General features: G+C 50.8%; 1 protein-coding gene across 1 annotated transcript in view; it reads right to left on the bottom strand.

Annotated features, from left to right (window-relative positions):
* The window catches only part of TEX2 (testis expressed 2), a 103,145-nt gene that overhangs the window by 28,059 nt on the left and 71,945 nt on the right, over positions 1-3,141 (bottom strand). Inside the window, exon 6 of the mRNA XM_010856416.1 lies at positions 1,726-1,872. Coding sequence (XP_010854718.1) covers positions 1,726-1,872 — 147 coding nt within the window. The remainder of the gene's footprint in view (positions 1-1,725; positions 1,873-3,141) is intronic.

Here is a 3,141-nt window from a genome sequence, read left to right as displayed (position 1 = left end):
ACCCTGCTGCCTTCAGGTGGGGGTGGGGGGTAGGAGGTGCTGAGGCTGGCAGTGCGGGGAGGACAGCCCCTGCCTCTGAACTGCTGGTGCTGCTGGATCAGGGCCACTTTTTCCTCCCTAACCTCCCAGCACTCTGACCTCAGAAAACAGGAGGAGGTTTAAGTTCGTGTCCTGCAAAATAGCCCACATGGCCAGCCAGCAAAGGGAGAAGATGAAAATGAGAGACTTTTCTCAACCTCTTCTGGCTTAAGGGACACCACGGTTCTCCACCTGGGGTGGACTCCCAGCACACAGCACTCTGATGCCCTGTGCCAGTCTGTTCTGGAACGTCTGTAAGGCGAGAGCGGTGTCCCTCATCATCATGACCTGTGGCCCTCCTGCTCAGGGAAGCACCCACAACAGTCTCTGGGAGAAGAGCGGTACCAGCCCTGCCCTGCACCTCCACCCAGAACTCAAGCCCTCCATGGTTTCCCAGAAAGCAGAGGAGGCTGAGTAAGCTCCAGGGTGGCTGCTGGCCTGTCTACTCCAAACTGCTTCCCCAGGGACCTGGCCAGCAGAGCAGGCAACCCTCAGCTCTCCCGGAGAACACAAACAGGCTGACCCTTGTCCACAGAGCCCTCCCACACCCCTGCCCTGAGCTCTGCCTTGAAACCCGCTCCTTGTACTGAGGTGGTGCCTCTTCCTTCTCCTCAGGGCCTGGGGAAGGGACGACAGTGACCAGCGTGGCAGGGAGAGCCTGCCTGGGTCAGGAAGGGCGCTGTTCATGATCTAAAGGAACCAAACCGAAGCTCCTCCACGTCCACAGTTTCCCCTAATGCCGTTTTACCTTCATTCACTGTCTCCTAACATGGAGTCCCTGAACTCTCTGAGATCATGGGCAGGATTCTGTGTCATGGTGCATTTTTCTAGGGAAAAGATCCATATGTTTCTGCTTCTCCAAGGTGGCTATGACCCAAAAGACCCACTGACCTCAGCTCCTGACTGAGCAAGCTCTCTGTGAGGATCTGGTGACCAAAGCAACTCTTCCTTGGCGGGGTGTTCACTGGATCAAAACCTTAAGTCTAAGTCACCTAACTCAGGTCTCTTGGTTGGCAAAGGTGGTACTAAATGAGTCACTACATGGCAACCGTGAGGAACACTTATGCAAGTTTAGCCTCTGTTCCAGGCGGGCCTACACCAGCACCAGGACTGTTTCTTCAGCAGAGAGCCCAAAATAAAAACACCATCTGGCCAGAAGTAAAGGTCAAATGCAGACACACTGAGAGTGCAACGGAGGCCTTCCCAGCTTTGAGAGGAAAGAGGCGTTATATGGTCTGGCATTTTCCTCACAGAACATGCTGTGTGGCCAAGACTGTGTGACTGGGTGAGCTCTCCCGCCATACAACTCAAGTTCATTACTAACTTAAAGATAACAGAAGTCTACACAGCGAATCAGCTACAAAAGCTCACGTGGTCCCATATCGAATCCTGGATGTGATAATCCTAACGTGGATAACAATGAGGGCCATGGAAGGAAAAAAGTAAACAGCAACAGTCACTAAATCCCCAGATGCAGTTAGTCAGATGGTCAAGGTCACAGCCCAGATGTGTTATTTGCTAAGAACTCACTACTCTCCATTTGTTCTATGTTTTCGACTCCACTATTTTTCACCTAAGACATAACGTATAAAATTTCCAGAAATTAAGATGTGATGAATTGGAAGGCTCTTGTGTGGAAAACCATACCTTTATTTTGCTGAGTTTCATTTGGATTTTCTTAGATACCAGATCAGACCAATACTTCTCTCCTAAGAAGTCCCAAAACATTCTTCCAAGCAAGGCATTCACCCAGGCTTCCTGTTCCTCCTCCTCGGAGGGTGGCACCTCTGGCAACTGGCAAAAGGAAAGGGCCCAAAATTAGCTAGAAAGCAACTGGAGAACAAGACAGGTGCTTATTTTTAAAAAGCCACTGAAGGTTCCTCCCTCTTGAGATGGGGGAACCACATGAGTCGTATTTCTTCCCTATAAATTAAAAGTCCCACATTATGTCAGTGAACAAGAAAAAGAGAAACAAAAGCCACCATCACCGATGAAAACTCCTCTTTGTCTATTTTCTTTTGCTACCAGCCTTCCTGTGAACCAGCTAACATTCATACAATTATCTCAGCCATATCACCCTACTGCACCCCCCTCCCCTGCCCCCAAATCAGCTTGGTACCAACGTTCTGACTCAGTGACACATCTGATCAAATGCTTGCCTATCTTTCTTCCAGTTAAGATTCCCAGGACGTCTGATCGTCAAGCTGGTCTCCCCAGGCAGCCCCAGGACTCTCACATTTAGCCTGACTCCTATGAGGTCACGATTCTCTTGGGCGAAGGGCAAGGGTTGCTTAGAAATACTGGTGTCTGGATCCTATATCCGGAGATGCTAATATAAGTGGGTAAGAGGATTTTCTAGAAGCTCTCTCATGGATGCAATGAGCAGGTGAGGTTGAGACCCACAGCCCTGGATTAGAGAGAGGAATTCTACGAAACTTCTACAGCTGTCCTCATCCATCTCAGCCCAGGCCTACCCTCTACTGGATACAATCCATCTGAAACGCCTGTCATGGCCAACGTGCGAGGTGGTGGTGGTGGTGATTTAGTCGCTAAGTTGTGTCCGACTCTTGCGGCCCCATGGGCTGTAACCCTCCAGGTTCCTCTGTCCATGGAATTTTTCAGGTAAGAATAACTGGAGTGTGTTGCTATTCCCTTCTCCAGGGGATCTTCCTGACCGAGGGACTGAACCCAGGTCTCCTGCATTGCAGGTGGATTCTTTACTGATTGAACCACCAGGGAAGCCCAACGTGGGAGGTGGGGAAAGAGCAAACCCTGTTAGCCTCTGATTTCCAAGGCTGAGTATTGAGCTCTGGACTCTTGGTGGGAGAGAGCCAGGGTGGGGACAAGCAGAGGGAGAAGTGGCCACGACACTCACGGCCCCTGTCACAGTGCAAGTGATGCTTGGTGGCATCCACTGACCCTACACCCGGCCCTAGGGTAAGATTCCTCAGGCTCCCTCACTGGCATCTCACAATACCCCAGAAAGGCAGAACTTTTACTTCTATTCTAGGGAGAACAGACTCAGCACCGATCAGTGCCCTGCCTGAGGCCCCTAATTCATCA

The sequence above is a fragment of the Bison bison genome, unplaced genomic scaffold (assembly GCF_000754665.1).
Source record: "Bison bison bison isolate TAMUID 2011002044 unplaced genomic scaffold, Bison_UMD1.0 scf7180017864371, whole genome shotgun sequence".
Taxonomy (NCBI): Eukaryota; Metazoa; Chordata; class Mammalia; order Artiodactyla; family Bovidae; genus Bison; species Bison bison.
The sequence above is the reverse complement of the archived record's forward strand: the minus strand, read 5'-3'. Positions and strand labels throughout refer to the sequence as shown.